This window comes from Macrotis lagotis, chromosome 2 (assembly GCF_037893015.1).
Source record: "Macrotis lagotis isolate mMagLag1 chromosome 2, bilby.v1.9.chrom.fasta, whole genome shotgun sequence".
Classification (NCBI taxonomy): Eukaryota; Metazoa; Chordata; class Mammalia; order Peramelemorphia; family Peramelidae; genus Macrotis; species Macrotis lagotis.
Genome location: NC_133659.1, coordinates 74725518 through 74752103, shown reverse-complemented (window position 1 = coordinate 74752103; position 26586 = coordinate 74725518). Strand labels below are relative to the sequence as shown.

General features: G+C 36.3%; 1 protein-coding gene across 1 annotated transcript in view; it reads left to right on the top strand.

The window, feature by feature from the left end:
- Positions 1-25411, top strand: part of ACBD6 (acyl-CoA binding domain containing 6) — a 214548-nt gene extending 189137 nt beyond the window's left edge. The window contains exons 7-8 of the mRNA XM_074222170.1: positions 9123-9153; positions 19480-25411. Of these exons, the coding sequence (XP_074078271.1) occupies positions 9123-9153; positions 19480-19634 (186 nt within the window). The 3' untranslated portion in view covers positions 19635-25411. The remainder of the gene's footprint in view (positions 1-9122; positions 9154-19479) is intronic.
- Positions 25412-26586: the final 1175 nt, after the last annotated feature.

Below are 26586 nucleotides of genomic sequence, written 5' to 3'. Positions count from 1 at the left end.
AACATCCTCCAATTATCCATAGGAATTGGCACAATATTGCTAACTGAAACTTATGTACAAACATGATCATCTTTGTTTCTCTTCCTGAATTCCTCTCTTGTCTCTTCCTGGGAGGATGTTCTACTTAGGTCCTGAGCATTGTCTCCTAGATTTTGTAATGAACAGAGAGAGCTTCATTTCTTAACTTAGTAAGGCAAGGTAACCTGATCTGAAGTGTAATATCTCCAAAGGGAATTCATCTTTTATCACATATAGTTATGAGAAATTATTGCTTTCACACATGTATTTTGGGCTATATGCTACAATCCCTTTTCAACTCTCCAAAGTCCTGATTTATTACAAAGGAAAGTTAAGCTGTTAGGAGGGTCCCATCATTGTGTTAACTCTGTTGCAGGATTACTTTTTAAGGTCATTTTTTTAATTACAAAATGATTTCAACCCATACTGGTACAATTTTCTGTTTAAAGTACAGCTCTCATTTTTTTTATGTTGCAAACCAGTAGAAAATTAAGATTTTTTTTAAATCACTTTAAAGGCAGCTTTATTTGCACATATCTTTTATGTAATCTGAGAGTCCTTGTCTTTTTTCCACTTAAAGTTAAGAGTTTTAGTTTCCCTGTAATCACCAACATTTTGAAAAGGTTACAGTACTTTGGTCAAAATGTTGGCCAAAAATAGTCTAGGAGTTCTTGTCATGAAAATCACTTTCCTTCCTATTCTCTTTCCCCATGACAAGCTAGCAAAACCTCTCATATATTATGCATTTTATATTTCCAATAACTCATTTATACTGTGCCAGGTCTCCCCTAGCCTCTGCCTCTCTAGCAATTTCAGTATCCTGCTGAAGTCAATGTAGTCATCTTAGCTGGAGTTTCCAATGCCAACCCATCCTTAAGACCCATTTGTGTGGATGTGAATCTGGTCTGTTGTCTGATTAAGGATGAATAATCGATAGACCCTGTCTTTGATTGTTTTTCTTTCAGTCAGTTCCTCGCAATGCTTGCAAGGGTTATTAATCCATTTACATATTATGTCCTGAAGTTTGCTTTTACTCTTGGAGTCAAAATGGAAAGGCAGATGGCTTTCTTGTACTGAAGCTGTGGTGGCATAATGTGTAGATGAAAAATGTGCTTAGTCTTTTCATTCTTTAAAGCTAAACTGCTTTAGTCTTGTTTTGTTACTTCGAGAATGACTAGAAATAGAAATCTTATATGTTTTTGTTTTAGCTACTGAGATAAATTCTTAAGAGTTAGACTTCCAGAAATCATGTTTCCATTACCAGTTTTTCAGATCTTTGAATTTTCTGGTAACTTGACATGTATCCAGAGTGCATCACTGGTCAGATGATAAGAACATATGAGAGTATGGATTCCCAGTCAGCAAACAGTCAGCAACCATATGCTTGGTCCAGTCAGTAATACAAAGAGAAATAAAAATTAAATCAATTCAGGTCAAGTGAGATGTTTGTAAAATGCTTAGCAATGTCCCAGTACATAGTAGATGCTTAATAAGTGCTTATCCCCCCCCCCCCCCCAAGATTTCATTTTGCTGACCAACAAAGATAGCAAAAGACAATAAGAGTCAACATTGGAGGGACATGTGCTCTATCCATGGAGCTATGGATAGGTCTGTTTTGGAAAGCAATTTGGAATTTAATAAGAAATCACTATTCCTAATTTTCATTCCTATTCCATACTAGTGTTATACTCCAGATTAATAAGTGATAGAAAGTCCCACAAGCCAACACACACACACACACACACACACACACACACACACACACACACAGACATTATTCCTAATGGTATTGCCACATGGCATGGTCTACTTCAAAGGCAGGAAGATTTGAGTTCAGTTCCAGTTCTGACAGGCTGTGACCCTAGGAAAGTTATCAGGGCACCAAGGTGTGCTCTAAGGTTCCACAGAGCCAAACAATATGCCCTGGGGGAGGAAGTTCCACAGTCCTCATTTGCCTTCCCCATAACCCCCCCTCCAGAAAAAAAAAACTTGTCTAAAGTAGGAAAAAATTCAAAACTAAGTTGATAGTTGTTCATTGATCAGAGACTGTGGTCACTACTGTGCAAAACCCTAGGAATACAAGTAGAAATTGTGAAATAATCCCCAGTCTCTAAAAAGCTCATATCAGAATTAGAGAAGCCAACTTGAGGGTTCAGTAGTAGAAAGTCTGGAAAAAGACTAGTGGACCAGAGGGGCAATGGGAGCGCAGATGGCAAGGCCCCAAGTTCCATAGGATGCATCGTGCATGTGTGTGTGTGTTTTGTGTGTATAATTCTGATGTTAGCTATAGCAATAAGAGAAGAAAAAGAAACTGAAGGAGTCACATTAGGTAATGGAGAAACAAAACTCTCACTCTTTGCAGATAATATGATGGTATACTTAATCCTAGAAAAATCATCTAAAAAATTACTTGAAACCATTAGCAACTTTAACAAAGTTGCAGGATATAAAATAAACCTACATAAGTCCTCAGAATTTCTATATATTACTAACAAGAAATAGAGAAAGAAGCAAGAAAAGCAGCACGAAATAGAGAAATTCCATTTAAAGTAATTGTAGACAACATAAAATATGAAAACAACAATAAAACACTTTTTATACAAATAAATATTAGCAGATCTAAATAACTGTTCAAATGTCAATTGCACATGGGTGGACCAAACTAATATAATAAAAATGACAATTCTACCTAAATTACAACACTTATTTGTTGTCATCATCAATTCAATTAAACTCCAAAAAATTACTTTATTGAGCTAGAAAAAATAGTAAAGGAACAAAAGCTAAAAAATATCAAGGGAATTAATGGGAAAAAAATGCAAAAGGAGGTGACATAACCATATCAGATCTAAAATTATATTAACAAAGCATCAGTCATTAAAACTGTTTGATACTGGCTAAGAAATAGAGTAGTAGATCAGTGGAATAGATTTTGCAGTAGTAAATTAGTAATCTGGTTGTTTGATAAACCCAAAGATTCCAGTTTCTGGGATGAGAATTTACTATTTAACAAAAACTTTTGAGAAAACTGGAAGATACAGGATTTAGACATAAAAAGTGATAACATAAACCAATTAGAAGAGCAAGGAATAGTTTTACCTGTCAGATTTATGGAAAAGGGAGCAGTTTTTTTTTTTTACCAAAGAAGAGATTGATAATATCATAAAATACAAAAATGAATGATTTTGATTACATTAAATTGAAAAGGTTTTGCATAAATAAAGCCAGTGCAACCAAGATTAAAAGGAAGGCAATAAGTTGGAAAACAATTTTTACAATTAGTGCTTATGACAGAGGACTCATTTCTAAAATATAAAGAGATCTGATTCAAATTTCTAAGACTGCAGGTCATTCCCCAATTGATAAATGGTCAAAAGATATGAACAGGACAGTTCTCAGATGAATAAATTAAAGTTATCTACATCATATGAGAAAAAGCTCTAAATCATTGATTAGAGAAATGAAAATTAAAACAACTCTAAGGTACCACCTCACTCCTATCAGATTGGCCAATGTAACTAAAAAGGAAAATGATCAGTTTTGGAGGGGATGTGGGAAAACTGGGACACTAATGCCTTGGTGGAGTTGTGAACTGATCCAGCCTTTCTGGAGAACAATTTGAAATTATGTCCAAAGGGCAATAAAACACTGCATACTCTTTGATCCAGCAATACAACTACAATGATCCCATAGAGAACAGCAAAAAAGGGTAAAACCCCACAGGTACAAAAATATACTCTATTCATAGTGGCAAAGAATTGGAAATTGAGGGAATGCTCTCAATTAGAGAATGGCTAAACAAATTGTGATATATGGATGTGATGGATTTCTATAAGAAATCAAGAAGGATGAGATAGCCTGGAAAAACTTGCATGAATTGATGCTGAATGAAGTGTCCAGAACCAGAACATTGAACACACCAACAGCAGCACTGTGTGATGATGATCAGCTATGATTTCATTTTAGTCACAGAATAATCATAGACAAAATTTAAGATTTGTGATGGAACAATTAGGGAATGGTTGAACAAATTATGATACCTATGTATGTGATGGAACACTATTTTTCTGTTAGAAATCAGAAGAGTTGGGAGTTCAGAGAAACCTGGGAAAGACTTGCATGAACTGATACTAAGTGAAATGAGCAGAACTGGAACAACATTATGCACCATAACAACAACATAGGGATGATGATCAAACTTGAAGGATTTGTTCGTTCCATCAGTGCAATGATTAGGGACAATTTTAGGGGATTTGTCATGGAGAATACCATCTGTATCCAGAGAAAGAACTGTGGAATTTAAACGAAGATCAAAGATCATTACCTTCAATTTTTAAAAAAGTCATCTTAGGTATTACATAATTTTGCTATCCTGATATTTTCTTTCTTCCTTAAGGATATGTTTTTCCTCTCAACACATTCAATCTTGTTATATGCATATTATGGAAACAAATGTGAAGTCTATCAAGACTGCCTTCTGTTGGGGGTAGAGGGAAAGGAAGGGAGGGAGGGGGAAAATTAGTAAAATTCAAAACCTTGCAAAAATATTATTGGTAGAAACTACTATTGTATATAATTAGAAAACAAAATATTTACGTTAAAAAAATATTACACAAAAGATTTGAGATGGCAAATGCCAACCATATCTAGGGAAGGATTTGTGGAGTTTAAATGTAGACCAAAGCTTACTATCTTCAATTTCTATGGTATCTTAGGTATTATATATTTTTCCTCCAATTTTTTTTTCCATTTTGATTTGATTCTTTCACATGATTAATATGGATTTATGTTTAGCATGGTTATACAAGTATTGCCTATATTAGATTGTTTCCTCTTGGGAAGGAGGGGGGGAATGTAAAACTCAAAACCTTGCAAAAAAATGATTGTTGAAAAGTAGTTGGAAAAATAAGTAAATAAATAAATAAAATATTTTGAAAGAATATATCATTCTAAACTGCACATATATAATCTGCTATCAAATTGCTTGCTTTCAACTTTAAAAAAAAATCTATGCTCAGTTTTTCCCCTAGGGAATATGCCTCTCTTTCTTAACATGAAAAACTATTTGAAATATTGTAAGGAATAGAATTTAAATGAATAATATTGTTTGCATATTTGCTATGAACTATCTACTACATCAAACAAAAGTATGCCAACATGTATGCTTGTTAAAGAATGCATGAGTTTAAATTCATTAAACAACTCAAAATCAATTTAAATGACTTCAAACTTAAACAATATATAATTTTAGAAAAGCCTTATTTCCTTTTTTTTACTAGGCTACTAAACTGATAGATCGGGGATTGCTGCAAATATTGTTTACCTAGACTATATTTTAGCAAAACGTTTAATAAAGCATTTCGTATTATTCTTATGGGAAAAGTGAAGAGACATGGACAAGACTAATACATTTAGATTGATTTGGAACTGGTTGAATAGCCAGACTCAAAAGAATAGTCATTATGGTGCAGTGTCAACATGGCAGGAGGTTTCCAATAGAGTGCCCTAGGGATCTGTGCTATTTAGAATTCTTATTAGTCCCTTAAATAAAAGGATAGATGGCATGCTCATTAAATTTAAGAAAACTACATGGCAAAGCCAGGATCCAAATAGATCTTGATGGTCTAGAATGCTGAGCTGGCTGGAAGAAGATAAATCCATCAATTAGTAAGTATTTATGAAGCACCCACTGTGTGCCAAAGCTAATAGTGCCAGGTGTTTGGAATACAGAGATAGTAATGAAATCTTGAAGCATTAAGGGATCTTACATTCTCTGTGGGAGATAGCATAACTACACATAAGCATTTACAAAATATATGCAACTAAATCAAAATGATGGTAGCAATGATGCACCAACAGCTGGAGGTGTGAGGAAAGGACTCATAAAGGAGGTAATATGCAGCAACTTTGAAGGAAATGAGAAATTCTAAGAAATGAGGCCATACAGAGGTATGTCGGTGAGGAGGCCATGTCATGTGTGAGGAACAGGTGTGTGAAGTGGAAGAAGGGTGAAAAGGTACATAGGAGTCAGGTTGTCAGAGGCATCTATTGCTAAATAGAAGAGTTAGGATCAGAGCTGTGCTCTAGGCTAAAGGCTTGAGGGAGGGAAAGTAATCAGGAGCCTACTGCCAGAGTTCAAGAGGTGATGACTGGGAAGGATTGGATTCATAAAGTTCAGGAGCAATAGAGGTAAAGTTTATGCTTGGCTTAAGAAAGTCCATAAGTATAGGGTGGAGGAGATGACATTGGCGTGATCATTTGTCTAGACAGAATCTAAAAGGTCTGTGCTCATTGAGCTTCTGATGGACCTCCAGTTTCTGAGGAACTGGAACAGACAAGGTTCATAACCAAAGTTCTCAGCACTGTCAGATGATCTCCTAAGCTGATTGTTTAATTAATGAAAATAACATGAAAGAAGCTGCATGACCCTCCTTTTATCTCTTTGGCATAATAGCCTACTAGTGGTATAGCTGGTCAAAAGAAGACTCAATTTTCGAAAATTTGGGAACATGATGCCAAATTGCTTTCCTGAGTGATTCTGCCAGTTCACTTTCCCAACAGCAGTCACTAGTGCAGCCCTATTTTCCTACAGCTCCACTAGCTTTTGGAATCTTACTCTTAATCTTTAATTTTCATTTCTCTAATTATTGTTGATTTGGATCCTTTTTTAATATGCTTTGTTGGCAGCTTGAATTTCTTCCTTGATTACTTGTTCATATTCATTGATTATTTCTTGTGTAATAGTTCATAATTTTATAGCTATAAATCAGTTCCTTATATCTTGATTATAATAAAATTTTCAGAGAAACTCAAAGATTTTTTTTCCCTATTTATCTGTTTTCCATTTTATTTCAAGATTTATTTGTACAAAACTTTAAGTGTTTCTTTTTTTGTTTTGTTTTGATTTTTGGTTTTGGTTTTTGCAAGACAATGGGATTAAGTGACTTGCCCCAGGTCACACAGCTAAGTAAGTATTAAATGTCTGAGGCTGGATTTGAATTCAGGTCCTTCTAACTCTAGGACTATATATACACTGTGTTACCTAATTGCCCCTATCACATGTTTCTTCAAGAACTCCACCACTACTGAGCTAAAAGGTAATACATTCCTTGCTCCTCTAATTCCTTTATGATGTGACCTTTTTATATCTAGGTTTCATGTATCCATTTGGAATTTATTTTGGTGAAAACTAAATGATTGGTACCATGGATTTAGTGCACTGGACTTCAAATCCAGCCTCAGATGCTTATTACTAGTCGTGTGCCCTGAACAAGTTACTTCACCTTATTTGCCTCCGATCCTTATCCATAAAAATAGAAGTAATTATACCACCTACTACCCCAAGTTAATATCATGATCAAAGAAGATAAAACTGATAAATTGATTTACAAGTCTTTAATCATATAATACTCATAACCATATCAATGCTAGAGATTGGTGGTGGTGGTGGTGGTGGTGGTGGTGGTGGTGGTGGTGGTGGTGGTGGTGGTGGTGGTGGTGGTGGTGGTGGTAGTAAATGGTATGACTTATGCAAACTTCTGTCCAATTTTCCTAGTGACTTTTGTCAGTTAGTAAGTGGGTCTTAGAATTTATCAAAGGCTGTGCTATGATATTTCTTTTTATGTTGTATACATAATTTATCCCATGATCAACCTCTTCCCTTTTTAAATAATTCCAAATTGTGTTTGTGTTTTGCTGCTTTATAATATAGTTTGAGATCTGGCAGACTGATAGACACTCCCCATTCCCCCCCCCCCTTTTTTCCACCATTACCCATAAGATTTTTGATCTTTTATTACTCTGTATAAATCTTGTTGCTTTTTCCTATGTCATAAGATATTCCTTTGGTAACATAGTAAATTAGACTTTGTCAGAAAGGGAAAAAACTGTTCAAAAATTAAATAGACTTCCTTTGAGAGTTTCCCCCTTCATTTTATGCTTTTCAATAGAGGCTGGATACCATTTGTTGGGTGGATATTTCCCCCACTTGATATAATCAGGGTCCCTTTCAGAGTGGGTTGATGACTACTGGCAAATTTCACATTCTCAAATTCTGTGATTTTGTGACTTGCCCAGGGTTTCATAGTTGTTTATACATATCAACTTCCATTTAATCAAGGCTCAGATCAGGATCATAGCTCTTTTTCAGTGTTATTTATTCACCTTCAATTTCTTCCTCAAACAAAGGTCCATGCTTTTTTAACATGACTCCCCAACAGAAAAATCCATCTTTTTAATGCTATTATTGTTCTCTCAGTGATGCTATATGGTTATGAATCTTGGAACATGTCTACTTGATCTTTGTCATTTCTTACTCTGTTCACTAACAGCTTAAAACAGTAAAAGGGCCCATTTGTTCACTTTTCTTTCCTTAAGGAGTTGGATTTTCAGTGGTTAGATATATAATTGGATCTGAAGGCAAAACTCCTCCTGGGGAAAAAGGGGGTACAATCTAAAATGCAAACATAAATCTCAGGTCATGCTGGATCATGAATCAGCATTTCTCAGGAACTGTCATGTCCAAGGGCCAGGATGGAAATGGAAAGCAAGGGTGGGAGTTTTTAAGCTCAGAGGGCTGTATAATAATCAAGCACATACTAGGAAAGTGTTTAAGATTATTTGACAATCTGCCTCTTCAGCATTTTGCCATCTCACCATTGCAGTGAATGTCCTCTTGTTGTATTGGTATGTGAGGACATCAGCATACCAGCTCAATGCTGGGATTTTTCTTCACCCCGCTGTCCAGCTAAAACTGGGAACAGCTTGGCATGCCATCTTACCCCAACAACAGTGAAGATGAGGCAGAGTGTGGGGAGGAAAAAGCTGACTGAAATATTGTTTCCCTATCATTTGACTTGCTGGGAGATTTTTTAACATTTTACTCATCTTCCCGAGTTCATATCCTCCTCAGACTAGCTCACACTAGCCATGTGGCCTTGGGAAAGTCACTTAATCTTGTTTGCCCCAGTTTCCTATTCTGTAAAATGAACTGGAGAAGGAAATAGCAAACCACTCCAGTATCTGAGGTCATGGAGTCAGACAACTACTGAACAGTAAATCACTTGCTTGGAATTCTAAAATGTGTTATTTTCCTTCTTTTTTAGGATAATGAAGGCCAGACAGCCCTACATTATGGTAAGTTATTGGTAAATATTATAGAATTGTAATTGATAGTATTTTATGTCTTCAGAGAGACAAGTAATATAGTGACTAAAGAGCTGACCTCGAAGCCAGGAAGATCTGGGTTCAAGTCCTACCATTTAGAAGCACTTGAACAAACTGCTTGACTCTTTGGTACTCTAAGGAACTTCACAAGATTCTAAGTGGCCAGAAAGGAGCATTTCCTCAAGAATTCTCTATGCCATTGAAATCACAAGTCCAGTCCCTGACCTTTTGACTATAGAATTAGATTTAGTCTGGAAAAAAAGAGAGATTTACATGGTTACATTAGTAGATAAGTTTTTCAAATCTTAGAGGGTTAAGTAGGAAAGAACAACAAATGTCAGATCTATAGGAAAGAATGACTTTTCTGTTGGGAGTGACAGCAAAGATGTTCCTATTCATCTTCTCACACCTACTTGAAAGGAGGGCAGAGGAGGGAATACATACTTGTGATTTCACTCTTGCAAATAGAAAACCCTCCACCAATGTAGATCAATAAATTATAGTCTCAGAGATTTGCCTGAGGAACTGATAGGTAATTGACTTGTCCCATACATACAATACATAGCTAGTATGTTCTAGAGGCAGGCGAACCCAGGTCTTCCTGATTCCAAAGCTGAACTTCTACCTACCATACCATACTGCCTTTCTTCTTAAATCTAATTAATATTTAATTAGTTGTCATAATGTTAATTTATTGTCATTTAAATTTTAGATATTTCTTTCAAGTAAATAAACATGATTGCAGATTTCTCTAAACATCCTCATTATTTTGCCACACTTTAATTACATGATAAAATATAACTTATATTTTTAGATTTCATGTCTTCTAAAACTAAAACAACTCACTGATTTAAGATGGCAACAGTGATCATCTCTCTTATTTAATTGAGCCCACTTTTAAAACTTTTGGTAAAATACTGAATAATTAATATAAATCAATAATAGTGATAAAATAATGCTAACATAGCATTTTTAGATACAGAGATTTCACATGTTTATTTTAACTCCCTCAAATAGGTAAGATTTTTTCTTAGTTTATATAGAAGCAAATTGAAACTAAAATAATTTAAAATTACCACTAGAATTAGTAATTAGCAGAACTCCTAAATTCCAGAAGATTCTAGACAGGAGATTTTGAACCAAAATGCACTTCTCCTGTAGAGTAGGCCACAGAAAATCCAATGCTGAACCATGGCAAAATAACTAAATATGCCCAGTTCTTGCACCTAAATTGTAGAGCTTAGAAAATTGGAGATGGAGTGGGAGAATGTCCTTAAATGAGTTCTCCATAAATCCTCAGACCCAGGACTCTTCATAAATAAATAACAGGAATGAAATCTAGAGTTCACTAGATATTCCAGGAAAGCTTAGAACTCTAAGAAATAGGTATAAGGGCTCCTAAAGTCCTCCTTCCCCATAACAGGTAGAAATGATGTAGAAAGGATCTTCCTTTAACATTGTTTTTGTATTTTAGTTCTGTGTGCTGTCATTAGAAGATTCCATTTAGGTGTGACTAGGAACAATGTAGGACCACCAATACTAAAACCTCTGGACTAAAAATTACCAAGTCTAGGAGCAGAGTCTCACATGCCATTCTAAGTCCTGTGTTGCTGTTCTGCAGTTATCACAAAGTCCCCAAGTGTCTTTTCTTTGTCTGACTTATCCCATCTGTGTACCTCGGCTAATGTATGACAGGAAAAACCAAGTTTAAATGTCACTAAGCAATATTCCTCATACTTCTGAGTGATGAACCAGCATGTATATATTATATTTCACTCTTGCAAGGTTTCTTGTTTTCATCAGGGTAGTTACTTGTTCCAACAGTGTAGATCAGGGCTATCCAACCTTAGGTTATCTCAGAGCCACATTAAAATAAAATAATTATTCGAGGACAGCACCCAGAATAAAAAATACAGTCCCCATTCAGCAGACATAGCTCTCTGTGAGGATTCCAGGGCCAAGGTTCTTAGATATAAAATGTAATCTCATAACTTCTTAGATAAGAAATGGGGGAACACATGTCATCAATACAACAGGTGAAGGCGCAAAGCACAAAAGCAAACACAAAACAAGCAACAACACAACAATATGAAGGTAGGTGCATACTGACTAGTCTGTATCGTTCAGGCAGAACACATCCCACAGACTGATTGAAAATTCCATGTGATGTGTTCCATCTGTAATACTTCTTAAAAATATCAAAGAAAATTAACATCAACAAGATTATTTATTGGTGAGGAAATTAAAAAATCTAATACGCACTCCATGCAGATTATAATTTTATTTTTTCACTCGTGAAAATTGAAACCCACAGGCAGGCCACATAAAATCACACTGAGGGCCATATTTTGGACAGCCCTGATGTAGATCATCCCCAGTGCCTTAGAAAATGATCTTCATGAATAGATAAAGCCAACAAATTAACCACTTCTAATGAGAACCTCTCTTCATTTAACTGAATTGGTCCTCAATGACAGACATCCTGAATCTTACCAGAATCACACATAAAGCCTGTCCAACTTGGGAATTACCATCAAGTCATGAGGCATAGGGATAAGTCTTTAGTGTTTTATCTTTGGATCCCACTCTCCTACCTTAATTTTAAAAAGCAGACTTCTGTAAACCTTTCAAGGAAGTCTCTCCGCAGGTTCACTTGGAGGGAGAAAAGAATATGGTTCTCATATATCCTCCCTGTAGACACACCCTGAATGGATTTGTGAGCATGCCCCAAAATGATCATCTACACAGCTGTCAAGTCAGAAAACATTTATAAGGCACCTTCTATGGGCCAGAACTGTTCTAAACACTGGGATAGAAAGAAAGCCAAAATAGTCCCTACTCTCAAAGAGTTTACAAGTCTAATTAGAGAAGGCTGTGGACAGAAGACAGCATAAAAGAGAATAGTCTCTAAGGGACGGTCACTATGGAATAAAAAATACTTCCAGTTTCCAAATGGTGGTTAGTTTTAACATAACCTAACCATAACATTTCACAAAATTCATAATTTAGAAAACACAAAACCATCCAATTCCATTAACATTTCCTTCCCATCTATTGGGGCAGCTAGGTTCAAATCCGGCCTCAAACACTTAATAATTATCTAGCTGTGTGGCCTTGGGCAAGACACTTAACCCTATTTGCCTTGCAAAAAAAAAAAAAACAGCATTTCCTTCCCATTGTATTCTTTTTGCACCCTTTCTCTCAATTGGCTTGGATTTCATTCTACATTTATATCCAGATTCTGAAACTCAGACTTATATTCTGTCTGATAGTGCCTAAACCTAGAGTCAGCCAGAAAAGTCCAGAGAAGATTTTGAGAACTTCTAACCTACAAGATTCCTAGAATCTTAGCAACCAGTCACAACAGCCTCAGAGCGAAGACCCTAAAAAGGAGAAGGATCACAGGCCAACCAGAGCCCTGCCTGGGGGAAAAATGGTAACTGCCCAAATTACTGCAGGGATAGATGAGCACCACTGGTTTCTCATGTTGATGATGGCCAAGGGCCTCAGAATGATAAAACAGCAGTTTCATCATTTCAGAAAATCAGAAAGAAGGAAAATGAACAACTCTTCAGGGTTAACGTTGCCTCCAAATCTCACATATTCAGGAACACAAATTTTAATATTACGGTTTCATCTGCCAGAGGATAATGGATGCTTTTTCTTACTCGCTGTTCATAAGAAACTACCTCTGATTTTCATCTAAGGAATATAATAAAGCACCTCTGGAGGGAAGAAGATCCCACTGAGGCAATTCAGATAGTTTTTGAGTATCTCAAATGTTTTCAAAGTGACTTCTGGGCATTAAAGGCACTGTATTGATGCCAGGAATACAAAGTGAATGAAAAAACATTGATTAACACTGTCTTTGTGTCAGGTCCCAGAGATCACAAAGACAATATGAAATAGCCCTTACCTTCAAGGAGCTACTAGTCCATGGAAGGATACAGGAAGCCTACAGAGAGGTGAATGCAAAATTATTTGAGGAAATAGGAGAGGATCTGGGAACTGGCACTTGAGGTGATCCCTGAAGGCAGAGAGAGAAAGGAGAGATCAAGAGAGAGCCAGAGAGAGAGAGGGAAGAAGCAGCAAAGGCTCCTATTCTCTGAGCCGTGAGTGAAATCAGAAATTCCCTTGTCAAGTTCCAGGACAATCCTGGGCCTCAGGTTGCCTGGAATGTTGGTTCTCTAAATCAATCTGGAAAGGCCGATGGGAGCCAGATTTGGAAGTCCTTTAAGTGCTTGATCTCGGGAGTTTGCATTTTTCTCTTAGTCTTAATAGAAACACAATGAACAGTTTGGGTAGGGGAGCTTCACCAGTTCCTCAGGAATATTATTTGGACAATTTCAGAATCTGTTAATAAGTATTTTTTTTAAAGCACAGACAGGCATATAAAGAAAGGTTAAAAATAGCCCCTCAGAGAGGTTCCTAATTTAGTGGGGGAAAACAGTAGGTAATAGGGAAGAGTATGAGAAATATGGAATAGATGAAAGATAATCTTAGAGGAAAAGGTATTAGCCCCAAAGAATGGATTGAGACAGAAGGTGGGGGAAGCAAGAATGCCAGTGTCACTAGATCCCCGAGTGCAGGAGGGAGTAATGTTTAAGGAACCTGGAAAGGTAAGAAAGGGTCAAGTTTCAAAGAGCTTTAAACGTAAAGGGGAGGACTTCATATTTGATCCTGGAGATGAGAAAGCCACTGAAGTTTATTGTATAGTAAGGTGACATGGACAGCTGGAAGGGATGAGAATAAGGAAGCTGATTAGGGTTTTGTTTTTTGTGGGGTTTTTTTTAGGTTTTTGCAAGGCAAACGGGGTTAAGTGGCTTGCCCAAGGCCACACAGCTAGGTAATTATTAAGTGTCTGAGACTGGATTTGAACCCAGGTACTCCTGACTCCAGGGCCGGTGCTTTATCCACTACGTCACCTATCCGCCCCTTGATTAGGTTTTCTAAAATAATTCAAACAAATTGAGGTAGCTGGATAGTACAAGTCAAGAAGACAGTTCAGGTCCAGCCATACACTTATCAACTCAGTGGCCTTGGGAAGATCCCTTCCTCTCTGTTTGCCTCACTTGCCTCTGTTAAAAGTGGATGATAATAATAGCAATCAGCTGCTGTGAGGCTCTCAGTGCTTAGCACAGGCCTGGTACATAGGAGGTGTTACATAAATCCAACCATTGCACTTATCATCATTCTTCATTCCACATGTTGATGAGGATGTGGCCATGTTGGTGGGAGGCCGAGATGCCCTGGTGGACTCCAAGAGATTTGGCAGCTGATTGACTAGGAGTGGGGCATTGTCCTCTTCAGAAGACACTAGGTCCTGAACTTGCAGATGCGCTTCCCAGAGAACGCCTTCTGCCTAGATAGCAAGGGCCAGTGGGAATGAAGGGTCAAGTAACACTGTGCTTTTTCCAATAAATCTGGCTAGAGTGTTGGATCACATCTTGCCTCACTCTTAAGCTATGTGTGACTGACCAAGTAAGTTACTTAACCCCACAGCCTCAATGGCTTCATCTGTAAAATGGAGATAATAAAATAACTTACCTGACAAGTGTTTGTGAAGATTAATTAAGATAAACATATATAAAGCACTTAGAAATCTTTAAAGTACTATAAAAACGCTAGCTACTTTTTTTGTTTTTACAAGACAACAGGATTATGTGACTTGCCTAAGGTCACTCATCTGGGTAATTATTAAGAGTCTGAGACAGGATTTGAACTCAGGTTTACCTGACTCCAGAGCCAGTGTTTTATCCACTGTGCCACCTAGCTGTCCCATGCTAGCTACTCTTAAGAAGATAACAATAATGACAGACAAAAACAGTGTTAATAAGAATGAATAAGAATCTTTATTTGAAATAAAAGAAACGTAAATGCATTTTGAGTCATGTTGTAATGGTTGTAATAGTCATTTTCATAGAATTTTTCAGAGTATGCTTATATTTTCTTTTCCAAAAAAATTTCTATTTAATCCTGGGTCCTACAATTTAACATATATAGCCTATATAAATGGAAGTAAGCAGTGGTAGGGATAATTCAAAACAGTGGATAATTCAAATGTCTTTTCTGTTTGATTTTTGAAACGCATTATACAATTTTTACACATATGACCTACCTTCTTAATTATATTTTGTTTGGATGGATATTAAAATTAGTTTGAATTCCCTGGAAATATACCAGCTGGACAGTGAGGGAAAGCAACTCTGAGTAGTAAGAGGAAGTCAGCTCAGGATTAAATATTTGCCAGATAATCCCCACGGTAGATAATCTCATAAGTAATACAGAAAACTCACCAGGTTTTAAACATTACATTCTCCCTGTGAGTGGCACATAGGTACAATAGTAAAATTAGATGCAAATCCAAATTCTTTTCTACTCATTGATCACCTTGGGCAAGTAATGGCTGTTTTTCAAGGCTATTGATACTTAGTGTGTGTATATCATACCTATATCTCCATGCTTGTATATTTAATTGCATTCTGTTTCCTGTGCACTAAATGTGTTGTCTTTGTAAAAAAAAATTATTTCATTTCAGGAATCTTATCAACCCAAGGAAATCATTGATAGATACAACCTCAGTCCTTGTCTTTCAAAGCAATTTTATTAATCATTGTAAAGAAAACAAATGTGATAACACTAATATTTAAGATAAGTAAACACTTAAAAACAATATAATGTGTTGAATGGTTAGTAACATAACAGCTATTTAAAAATAAAATAACTTTCTAAAGAAAGTATTCATTTAAAAGAATTCCTCATAAAATGAAATTTATACAGATTATATAATAATCACTTTAAAAGTAATTAATTTTTCCATTAAGTTAAACTAAAACAAAATGATCTTTATTTTATTATCAATCTTTACTACACCTACCCCAGGCCCTTTTTTAGTTTATTCAATATTTGTTTCCTGATTTAATTTTATTTCAGGATACCTATCTATTTTAGGAACTTCATTATAACTATAAATACAGTTCAGTCCAGTAAGTGAGAACAGTGAGATGTTGAGGGTTTCTTTAACGTCTACCCATTCTTTTTTATTAATTACAGTTTGGCCTGACAGCTGTCCTTGTGATGACAGTTTTTGTGATTACAGCAGGTGTCAAACTCCATCCTTAGATGGGTTGTAAATACTGGCCCCTTCCGATTAGAGCTGGGGTCAGAGCCAATAGCAGGTTAAATAGAGGCCAGTGTTCTGCTAGCACATGGCCTTACCAGTCCATGCCACCTGGACTTTGGAGAGCAACCTGCTACTGCACCTATTTGCCTCCATTGTACTTTAGTGGTCACTGACTTTCAGGAATTGGTGCTTCTGTTATTTTATGATTAAATATGGTCCTTGTTGAAGAGTTGATCAGTATGAATGTGGTCTTCGTCATAAATGGCCTGTTAGTCTTTCCCCCCTCCCCTCTCTCCACTGGGAATACTAACATCATTGATTCTATGTCTCCCAGAGGAAATCAAGGCTTTTTCCTTGCACATGTAGTCATGTGATTTTAGAGGGGGCTGGCTCTGTATCCTCCTGGGCTCTCTATCTTCCCTGTAAAACACCATCTGTTCTGCTCCTTCCATGCTGTTGCAGGGCAGTGGGAGGAGACATTAGAGTGAAAATAAATAAAAAATTTTTTAAAAGAAAGAAAGAAATTCATCATCAAAACCCTGAGGATTAATGGAGTCAGAAGGCGAACTGTGCTGAATGAAAATTCATCTTCACCTGTGCCAGTGTCAGGGCTGCCTCTCTGGCACTTGACAAATAGAGGTTCCCAGGGTACCATAAATTCAGCAGCTGTTCTAATCCCTAGAGACTTTTTCATGCTTTTCCAAGATGGGTTGATGACCATTTTTTGGATTTCCCATCACAGTGTGAGTACCAACACATTTCCTCATTAATTTCATACAAAATTCAGCCCATTTTCCCTCTTAGTATACTTCTTCCATCTTCATTTTGCCCTTTTTTTGTGTGTCTATTTTTAGAGAATGAGAAGTTCATAAGTCAAATATAGAAATAGTTTGTACCCTATGTTTAACTGAAGATGTAGATATTAGTCAATCAGTATTTGAGGATCACCTGCTAAAATGTCCATGACTATACTAAGCTTTGTGGGGAGATAGAAAAAGCATAAGACATGACCACTTCCCTCAAGGATCTTATAGTCTAAATTGAAAAAATTATGTACAATGAAAACCAATATATAGGAGAATCCATTTGAAGTATTCTGCTTCAAAGATTCAAGGTATTAGCTTTTGAATTCTTTCACTCACTATTTTGCCATTTTCTATTGAAATATTCCCATATATTGGTTCTTCATCTTTTCAGAGTACTAGGTTAAAGAATCTTGACTTTCTATTCATTTCTTTTATCTCATCTCTACAATTTATTGCTTTTTCCTATATCACCAATTTCCTCTTTCTTATAAACACAAACAACATTTTAATAAAGGTGACCCAAAATAGGTATTCCCCTTGATTTTACTGTATCTCGACTGAAGTCATACTGAAATATTTATTTAAACCTTAAATTCTATATTTAAATGTTTAGTTCAAATTGGATTTGATAGATTTGATTTTAAATCTTAATTTATTCCTGCCAATAGGCACAGTATTTTAGAAGTTGAAATTTTACCTAAGCAAAAATGCACAAAAATCACATCCCACCTCCCATAAAGTAATTTCCATCATGCTACTTACCCCTCATCTTTGGGAAGCTAAATTAAAGGGGTTTTTTTTTCATTAGCAGCACATATTTGTCAGATCTGCAAGAACAGATCTTGTCTAGGCTTAGAGTAGAAGTAAACTAAATTTGATCCAAAATGTCTTGGTTATTATTTGGTTTACAGATTAGTACTATAGACATAGTCCTCCTTCACTGTTGATGAAAGGACCTAATTTTATTGCAGCACATCCAGATGTTTCATTGAAGTAAGTCAAGACTGATAGCCAGAAACATTTTCATTATAGTAACAACAGAAAGGTTAATGATTAGTGCTCGTGATTTAGATTCACATGGCTATTTATATGAAAAATAAATTAGTTGCTTTTTCTTCTTATAGTGATCCTCAGGCAATGTAGCTTTAACTTTTTTCTTTTGCACTTCAAATGGTATTTTTTTGTTTAGGACTTGACTTATGACATTGGTTCCCATTACCACCATCACTTACTAATACTTCCATGTTGAGATAACCTTGCATTTACTCTGCATATACCTTGTATGTCTGTAGCTTATTGCATATTGTCTTCCCTGTAACAATGAGAACTTCTTTAAATTAGCATTTATATAACTATGGTGGACAGGGGAGAGAGAAAGACACACACACATATATACACACACATACACAATGCACATGCACACACAAGCACATGGAAGATAACTCTAAAATGTGGCTTTGAAAAAGAGGTGCCCCTGTTAAGTAGCCATCAGGCCATACAACCAGAAAAAAGTATGAAGATTCTAGGACCTTTGGGAAGAAATCTAAATGGTCAAGGAAATTATTTTGCTCCTTATCTAAGGAGAGAGAGTGCATCAGCAAAGGGAAAAAGGAAAGTGTCTTTTCTAAATGTCAGTTAAAGTAAAAGTCCTACCATTATATGCCAAGAGAGAAAATCCAGAGTGGATAAATACAAACTGTAGCCAGAAATGTAAGAGGAAGGTTGAATGACTGATATTAATAGTTTGTGCCTATTGAGGGTTTTGGGGGGAGGGGGGGTTCAGCCTCATAAATACATCTTCTAAAGGGCACAGGTGGGAAATTTCTACAATCCACATGGTCCTTCTGTACTCATTTTCCTTTCTTGGAAAGAACCTTCCTGAAATACTGCTTTCACCCAGATGACCACTTTGATGAAATAGATAATCAGAATTCATTAGCAAATCTGAACTGTTTAGATACAGAACAAAATAACATGAAACCTTCTAGATAATATAGACAGTCTGTAGCATGGGTGCCACAAAGTGGATCCCTGGAGTAAAGGTATTACATATACTTAACCATTAAGTTAAATTTACATATTCACCATTAAATATATTTCTCATTCCTGTTTGGATACAGGATACTTCTGACATCTCCTACAATTGAGTGTCTAGAATTCTCTGAAATATGCCAAATATTTATATATGCCTTTCAAGGCACCAAACAAACAAAATTTTTGTAACTCTTGAGTGTTCAGATGTATTCTCAAAACGATGACAGCCTAATCTTGCAGCCTGGTATTAAATTTTGTTTGTAATAGAGCATGGCTTTTTGATTATCACTGCCAATGAGATATTGTTTCATACTCATCTTTTTTTCTCTTTAGCCTCTGCCTGTGAGTTCTTAGACATTGTGGAGCTGCTGCTGAAGTGTGGAGCTGACCCCACCCTGCGAGACCAGGAGGGCTGTCTGCCGGAGGAGGTGACTGGCTGCAAGGCTGTCTCTTTAGTCCTACAGCAACACACGGCTGGCAAAGCTTAACTCTGCAACTGGGAAGCTGCAGCCTCTTCTAGCCCAGGGCTTCAATAATGAAAGAAAACTGCAATAGTAGCCTTTCTCTGCCACTCTTTTTTGTATGCATTGGCTAATGAAGACTAGGACACTCAGAGATGGTGACTGGGGGTTCAAAGCTTCAGCAGTTCCTTGTATCTGCACACATTGGGGAGATTAGATAAACTTATGTACAGAACATAATATGATCTCGTTCTTTGAACATGCTCTGATACTTATCACTACTCAAGAGGGCATAGGAAGGTAGCAGAGCATCTTGCACAACATTAAATATGGTTACTCTTTAAAATATAGATATGAGCAAAAAAATGACTGTTACATAGAAAATGAGGGCATCTATTCAAGAAATAACTGATTTGATGGTACCCAGATTGTCAGTGGCACTAATACAACTGGACCAAGTACATTCCAAGTATACTTCTCAGTTTACAAACAAATTTGAGAAGAGAAGAAGAGATAATGGTCAAAAACAGTAAGGAAAAAATTTGTAATCTTTGAGGGATGTGGAAGACATAAGGAAAACCAACTGTTTTATGGAAACCTTCAGATCTTGTGTATTTTAGAATAGAATTCAGTAAACTCAGAGGAAGAAATGTTGAAAATGGACAAAGCACTAGTTAAACCAGTATTCTCCTAAACAACTTGGAAGAAGAGAGGGGAATTTTCTTAGTACCCAACCTTCTCCCTTAAGATAAAATGTTTGTGTCAGAAGGATTGCAGCATTATGTTAAAGTGAGAGTCTTTTAAAGTCTAATGTGAAATGATGCACTATTACCCAGTGCTTTTGAGAGTAGAGTGGACACCCAGGTAACCTCTATAAATGGGTATGTATGCTTTTTTAAGCATTTTGCCAGTATCCATCTTGGGCTCTAAGATTGCCTTTTTATCCTGGCTCAACCTAATCCAAGAAATTTTTGAAAGCTATTATTGTACAAATCAAGTAGGAAGTTAGTTTGAGGTAATAATTGAACTCATCAAAATACTAGCAGGCCTAGAACTTTGGTTGTTGGCAAAATTTTCCATCAGCTTGTACCCCCTCCCCCAGGAGGGCTTCTCTGGCGGCAGTCAGACATGTTGATGAGGGCTTCTCTTGTTGGATTGCTCTCAAGCTTTCTTGAAGACCTAGATCTTCTAGGATATTGACCAGCATCTTTCACCAGTATTCAGTTTTTTAAATGTTTGAAAATCTGGCACGCATATATATAGAAGCTCTTGAAATTTCACTAGCATTCTTAGAGAATTTTTTCAATATCTTAGAGCTCCTTTCTTAGCATTCAAGCTACATCTTAGCTTACTTTGGCTTTATTCCACTGTGTACCCTTGTGTGTGTGTGAGAATCCATCTCTCCTAATTGCAGACAAGATGCAAAATTATTGCATGTCCTTTTAAAATTATTGTTATTTTGTGCATATTAGTAAAAGAGCAAATTTAGTAAAGTTTTTGTTCTATACAGGCTTAAAGGGCAGGTGCTTGAGCAATCATTCATCTAATTCGGCAAATATTAAGCACCTGCTCCGTGTAAAACACTGTTGTCTTTTGTCAACATTTGGCGATTTGACCTTTGTTTTTTCTATTTTCATATCAAACCAAAATCAATGGGACTTAGTGGGAGATATAATTTTTTATTTATTTCACTTTAAGAATTTTTGAGTTCACCTTTACAACTTTAGATCATTCACTGAATATTACCATCACCTTAGAAATATCAAATGCATTCTAAAGCCAGTCTCAAGATATTTAACTCTTTCTTCATTAAGTTACCAAGATGTTTTCCAGAAGCAGTTAATATTATCATAACACAGCGAATTAACTCTGTATCATGAGGGCTGTGTTGGCATTATCCATTATACCAGTTGGACAGCTGGTCTTGATTTCCCTTTAACTCTTACTGAGTGATTATAGAAATGATTATGCTCCTACCTTGAGCATTTTAGATTAGAATTCCTTGAGTTTCTTTGCTGAAAGTGGAGGAACTACTCCCAAGGAAAAAAATGTGTTTTGAGGCAAAAGGTCACCTAATCATTTGAGAACCTTCTCAGTGAATACATGATGAACTACTGTTTCCATACTCTTAATTGGATTTTCCAAGTAGTTTGGCCTAGAAAGCACCAGGAAATGTAGGTTCAGATTCTGACCCTCATAATCTTTGTGACTCAGAGCAAGTCTCTTTACCTCTCTAGGCCTCAGTTTCCTATATCAAATGAGGGGATTGGATTAGATAATTGTTCAGACCCCCTTTCAGCTCTAAATCCTGTGAACAAACTAATTGGATAGAAGAAATGTTTTACTGTGGGTTCAACTGTGAATACTGGATATATTAATCATATTCAAAAATATAATGTGAAATATTTTGAAACAGTTATTTCTGGTTTTACTGTAAGAACAACAAAAAATGTTAAAAATCACTTTTTGGATATTACTGTTTTGGAAGGGAAGGGAAGAATGGTTTGAGTTTTTATTGGCTTGGATATCTAATTCCAGATCTTTCTTGTCTGATATTTCTAATGCAGCAGAGCATTGTAAAATTTGTACTACAATCAGTTTCTGTGGGATTAGAACGTCTTTGAGTTAGAAGAATAAATCATCTGTGAGTGATATAACTAAAAAGTTCTCAAAACCTGTTTGAAATTATCCTTTGTATCCTTACTCTTTGGTTTTTATCACTTTTCTCTTTTTCATTCTGATAACATTCTCAGTTCTGTACTCTATCTACACTAAAATCTTGTCTTAAGTGCCAAACAGATAAAAGCACAACTGACCACTTTTTTCCATTTCCCATTTCCCAACAAAAGTACTTAATAGGAATTCCTTTCTTACTGAAGATATACCATCAAAATACCATTTTTGATTTCTTTTACTCCATTACACATATGTAATAAACTTTTCTAATAATCCAAATTGCCTAATTTTTGCTAAGTATTATTAGCTCTTAAGTTCAGAGATCTTCTTACTCTTTTGGTCTCTATTTTTAAAACTGGATTATACCTTAAAAGAAAAGTAGTCAAATCTTAATAATCCAGATTTTCTCTTTTCTTCCCAACCAGTCCCATGACCAAGTACATTATTTTGATTGACGCTTCTCAAAAAAACTTCCTTTCTGTATCCTCACAAAGATATGCTACTTACTAGTTCCATACATGATACTTAACTTCATTTGGTCTCAGCTTACTCATCAATAAAAAGAAAGAAATGGCTTACCATCAAGATCATCTTTCAGGTTTCTTCCAACTCTAAATATTAAGAATTGAAAGAGATCATTTAAAGTATCAAGTGGAGACAAAACAAAAATATCTCAATGAATCATCCAAATTCTCCTGAAGCTTATTTCTTTGCCTTTCCCACCTCTTTCTAGTTGGTAAGTTTTTGAGGAATAGTGACACTTTTAATACTTTTTAGAGTCACAATCCAAATGGCTTGTCAGGAAAAATATCTACTCTGTAAATAATTTCTAGTCTCTCACCAAGATCAACCTTCTAAACCTGGATATAGAATCTCACAGCTATCTAATCTAGTCCTATTGTTTCCTAGATAGAGCAGCTAAAGCTACCTCCTAGGGTTTAGATAGCACACAAGACATCTTCAGGCAAATGTCTTGAAAAGTGTTTACCAAAACTTATTTATCTTGACATATCCCTAGTTTCCTCATGTTAAACAGTGATAACAGCACCCACAGAATTATTGTGAAGGAAAAAAGTAATAATGCATGGTAAAGCATTTTGAAAAGTTAAATGATAGCTAGTCGGTGTGGCTTTTTTTCAGACAGACATTTCAGATAATAAATTGGGTATAGAATCAAATAGGAGCAAGAAGGTGCTGGGTTGCATTTGGAAAATTGTGCAGCATTTTTAATGATCTCAAACTGCTTCTTGAAACAAAATAAAGCAAAAAACAAAAATGTTCTTTTTAATGCTAGTAATCTATGACTATGAATTATGAAATATAAAGAATTAGAGCATCAGGGTACACACAGCAAGCTGCTTTATGGGATTGATTGTGGCACATTACCAACAAAGAATTAGAAGCACAAAGGATAAAAGATAACACCAAATAGTGTATTTGGAGCTGGCCGAGGAGCAGAAGTTGAGGATAACAAATGTACACTCTAAGAGCTGAGATTGGCAACTTCTAGGACTTCCCCTTTGGGAACATTGACTAGAGGATCTGATTGAGAACATTTGGATGGGTTGTTATGAATGGATCCAGATCCCAGAGTCATTCCAGCAGCAGTATCACTTTCCAGAGAAGAAGTTGGACTAGATCATCTCTGAGATCCCTTACAACTCTAAATACTATAATCCCTTAAAAAAAATCTTAGAGAAACCTTTAAAAGGGTAGAGCTGAGCCCCTTGAATTCATGGAGGAAAAAGTGCTGTGTCCCACAGTTTAATCTCTAAAATCACTTCATGGTAGGAAAAAAGCCACACACAAACTAGCTATTGTTCAACTTTTCAAAATGCTTTACCATGCATTATTACTTTTTTCCTTCACAATAATCCTGTGGGTGCTGTTATCACTGTTTAACATGAGGAAATTAGGGATATGTCAAGATTCAGTGACTTAACCAAAGTGACCCAACTACTTAGTGGCAGCATCACTGTTAGAAGTAGGTTGACAAGATGACAAAGAGGGGACAGATGCCCATCTTTTTTTTTTAAGTTTGATAATTCCCCAAAGCCTCATTTGGCATGGAAAATTGAAGCATAAATAATGACTCCTTAATGATAAGAGGCCCTTATGACTCTGTTGTACCAGCCCCCAACTCCAGCCTTAGTGTTAGTCTACTCCAGACTGGAGTGGAGCTGTCTTGACAACCAACCCCCTACTCTGTTCATTGCAATGTTCATTGCAAGACTTCATTAGGTTAATACATCCAACAGACATTTATTAAGCACCTACTATGTAAATCAACTTCATAAGTATTTAAGTTGGTAGGGGGGAGTATGATAGATAGCAGTTGGTATGAAAAAGATGTGGGGATTTTCATGAATTGTAACCTCAATCTAAGGTAGCAGTGTGATGTGGCAGCCAAAAAAAACCTAATGACATCTTGATCTGAGTTAGATAATTTGTGAGAATCACGAAGTGATAGCCCTTCTCTACTCTGTTCTAGGCAGACCATAGCTTTAGTACTATGTTCAGTTCTTGGATACACTAGAGAATGTTAAGGCAACCAAAACAGTTTTGACTCAATGTCATATAAAGATGGGGTAATGTTGGCCTAGAAAATAGAAAATTCAAAGGGAGAAATGTTAATAATAACATATTTAAAAGACTGTCATGTGGAAGAAGAATCTGCCATGTTTTGTTGGCCCAAGGGTAGAACCAGGATCAGTGAATAGAAGTTTCTGAGAAATAAATTCAAACTTGATTTCAAGGGAAATCAAAACTACCCCAAGATGCCCTGAATTGCCTTAGAAGGTGGTTCTTTCCCCCTCACTGGAAGTCTTAAAGCAGAGAAGAGGTGATGGCTTGTTATCAGATGTTCTAGTGAGTGTTCCTTGCAATTTCAGGTTAGATTAATTGGGTCACCAAGGTCACCTTCAAACTCTGAAATACAATGCAATAAATAGTAAGTACATACTGTATTTAGACCACTATGCAAGTTGCTGGTGGAGATATAAATAAGAACATCCCTTGCTCTCAGGGAGATTACCATTTTAGCACAGATTAAGAAATAATAGATACAGCTCTGTTGTGCCTTTTCAGTCTTGTCCAGCTCTGTGACCCCATTTAGGAATATCTTGGCAAAGGAATAGTTTGCCATTTCCTTCTCTATCTCCTTTTACAGATGAGGAAACTGAGGCAAACAGGGCCAAGTGACTTGCCCAGGGTCTCACAGGTGGAAAATGTCTGAGGCTAGATTTGAACTCAGGTCCTCCTGACTCCGGGTCCAGTACACTATCTACTGCACCACCTAGTTGTCTTTGACATAATTGTTAACATATGGTATTACATGGAGCAGCTAGGTGGTACAGCAGTTAGAGCACTGGCCTTGGAGTCAGAAGGATGGGAGTTTGAAATTGGCCTCAGATATTTGACCCTTACTTAGTTGTGTGACCTTGGGCAAGTCACTTAACTCTGATTTTCTCCCATCCAGGGCCAGCTCCAGTCATCCTGATTTCATATCTGACAACTGGACCCAGATGGCTCTGGAGGAAAAAGTGAAACTGGAAACCTAGCACAGCCACCCCCCCAATCTAATTCATGGGCTTATCATGGCATCACTTCCCTGATGTCATGGTTTTCTTTTCTTTTTTTCTTTTTTTTTTTAAGATTTTTTAAAGCAAAGGGGTTAAGTGGCTTACCCAAGGCCACACGTCTAGGTAATTATTAAGTGTCTGAGGTCAGATTTGAACTCAGGTACTCCTGACTCCAAAGCCAGTGATCTATCCACTGCACCACCTAGCTGCTGCCCCGTCATGGTTTTCATCAAGAGAAAAGGACCAAAAAAAAAAAAATCTTCATAGTATTATATGAAAAGTACACTACTTTTACAAACAAGTAGAAAAAGGGAGATTGAGGAAGATAGCATTTAGTTGAATATTAAAGGATGCCTAGGATTTAAAGTACTGAAAGGCAGGAGAATACTCCAGACAGAGGATGCAGAGTACGAATACTCCACTATCAGTACCATAGTTAATTGAGAATTGGTTCTGTATTGTTGTCTCAGAATGTTTCATTAGGTCTCTTAAATGGCAGTCTTTCCACAAAACATGAATATCAGGACATAATTCAGAGTTTAGCTCATAGTATAACCATGTCTCTAATGAAGATGTGAGAATTATAGACCATTTCCCACATATTTTATATGAAACACCACATAATTCTGTCTGAATCTCTTTAAGCCAGAAGTATAACAGTGGAAAGGGAGATCTGGAATCATCTGTTAGTTTTTTTTTTTAATGTTTCAGCATTTTCTAGC